This window comes from Belonocnema kinseyi, chromosome 8 (genome assembly GCF_010883055.1).
Source record: "Belonocnema kinseyi isolate 2016_QV_RU_SX_M_011 chromosome 8, B_treatae_v1, whole genome shotgun sequence".
In the NCBI taxonomy this organism is placed as follows: Eukaryota; Metazoa; Arthropoda; class Insecta; order Hymenoptera; family Cynipidae; genus Belonocnema; species Belonocnema kinseyi.
Window position 1 is genome coordinate 101,122,824 of NC_046664.1, and position 1,721 is coordinate 101,124,544.

The window sequence follows — 1,721 nt, forward strand, 5'->3', positions numbered from 1 at the left end:
TCTATGCTGAACTTCGTAGACTTCTCTCCAAAATACTTCGACCTCCTCCGGTTTGGGTGGGTGTTCGACAGTAACTGGAGGGTCTTGGAAGAGTCGAGATGGATCATAGAGAAACTGTTGATTTTCTCTGACCCATCTCTCCCACCGCTCTAGACTTCTCTTAGCGTCAGATAGTATCCGTATTCTGTCAACAATATGCTGCCTGATGGTCAGCTGCTTTGACTTGTTAAGTGTGTGATAACGGGTCCGGAGTTCGCGCGCGACTTTTCGAACCTTGGCGGTAAAATTCCTGCCAGATGTGATGTAGTCAATCATACATTGAATGCGGGACGCGTACTGTCTTGACCAGCCTATCTTTATGGCAACTTGATGCATTCGTCTTTTGGTCTTATGGTCAGCCGTTGGTTTTGTTTTACGGTTCGCATCGGCCAAAGCTCTCGCTGCATTATACACACAATAATTGATAGCCCAGAGGTCGGATTCACCGGAAAAATGTTCACGAAGCTCGTCATCCATTTCAGCGAGTTTTTTAGGCTTGAGAGAAACCTTGGTGTTGATGTTTCTCCGGGTCGTAAAGCATCGCTCTTCATCTATTGGATGCCTGCCCGCGGTTGGTCTTAGGGTCGCCTCTCTTTCTTTGTTGCCGGCTTGTTCTAGCTGTGGTTGAGTAGGCGTTCCGCTTACATAGCCCCTTTTACGGAGTAGTTCAGCATGGTTTCGCAGACGTTGCTGCAAAAAGTGCGATAGCTCCGGGTGTTTCTTGCACCACAGAGCATGCAGCCGTACCATGTAACCCCGTTCACGGGCCACACTCGCATCGTAGCAGTCTAGCAAGTCGTGATTCAGTTGCTTCGTCCACCCAAAGGTCACGAGATCCTGCCAGTCCATCGCATTGAATCCATTTTCATTGGCTCCCTCAGCTCTAGATTGGTCGGCATTGTTGGCCAACCCATTGTCGGGAGCCCTGCGCGTTCTGTTCTTTTGAACCGCACTTACTACAACTATGTTTGGTGTTATCATTGTTGTTTCCACGAGAAGCTAGGGAAAGGGGTTCGTCCATCCTTGTAGAGCCCCGCATGCAAGGATAAGGCTGCTTACTCTGATAGATCGCCCGGTATCCCAGAGTCACCGTTCTAGACACCTCACCCAGGTGCCATTCAGCTTTCGGCACGGTTTTCACACCTCCGCTTGGGGGTTAATTCCTTCGGGACCACCCCTGGACAATTGTCCGCGACTGCCTATTTATTTTTATAACCATATTCAGCAGAAACCCTTGGTACAGGGACCCTCTATCCACAACCCGAGGACGCGTTCGGTGGCTTTGTCATAGGCCCTTCGGTTTGATTCTAGAGGAATCAAAACCGAACTGAATTTTTTTTTTTTTTTATTACAAACTTTAATTATTCCATTACGTATAAAGTCCATACAATTATTTCGCAGCGACGGCTACCTTTGGTTTTGGCACGCCTTCTCTGAAACCGTTCTTGAACTTGCGGCGAACGATTTTCAATGTGCGCATTCTACCGGTTCTAGTGGTCTTCCTCCTCTTAGCCTTAATAGACCAGTTGTAAGACCTCATCTTCTTCCTGGGATACCCACATTGAGCACACTGCGATTTTTGAATGTGATATGAACTACGCCCACACCTTCCGCATAATGTGAGGGTCTTATTTCGCCGCTTTCCAAAACTTGACGTTCCCTTCGTCATTGTAACGAAGGAA

At 48.0% G+C, this 1,721-nt stretch overlaps 2 protein-coding genes across 2 annotated transcripts in view; both read right to left on the bottom strand.

Annotated features, from left to right (window-relative positions):
- LOC117179092 overlaps positions 1–1,721 on the bottom strand; it is an 887,384-nt gene that overhangs the window by 68,391 nt on the left and 817,272 nt on the right. The window lies entirely within an intron of this gene.
- Positions 1,372–1,715, bottom strand: LOC117179094 (60S ribosomal protein L37-like). The gene has a single exon (XM_033370745.1). The coding sequence runs from the start codon at positions 1,706–1,708 to the stop codon at positions 1,430–1,432; it is 279 nt and encodes a 92-aa protein (XP_033226636.1). The 5' UTR covers positions 1,709–1,715; the 3' UTR covers positions 1,372–1,429.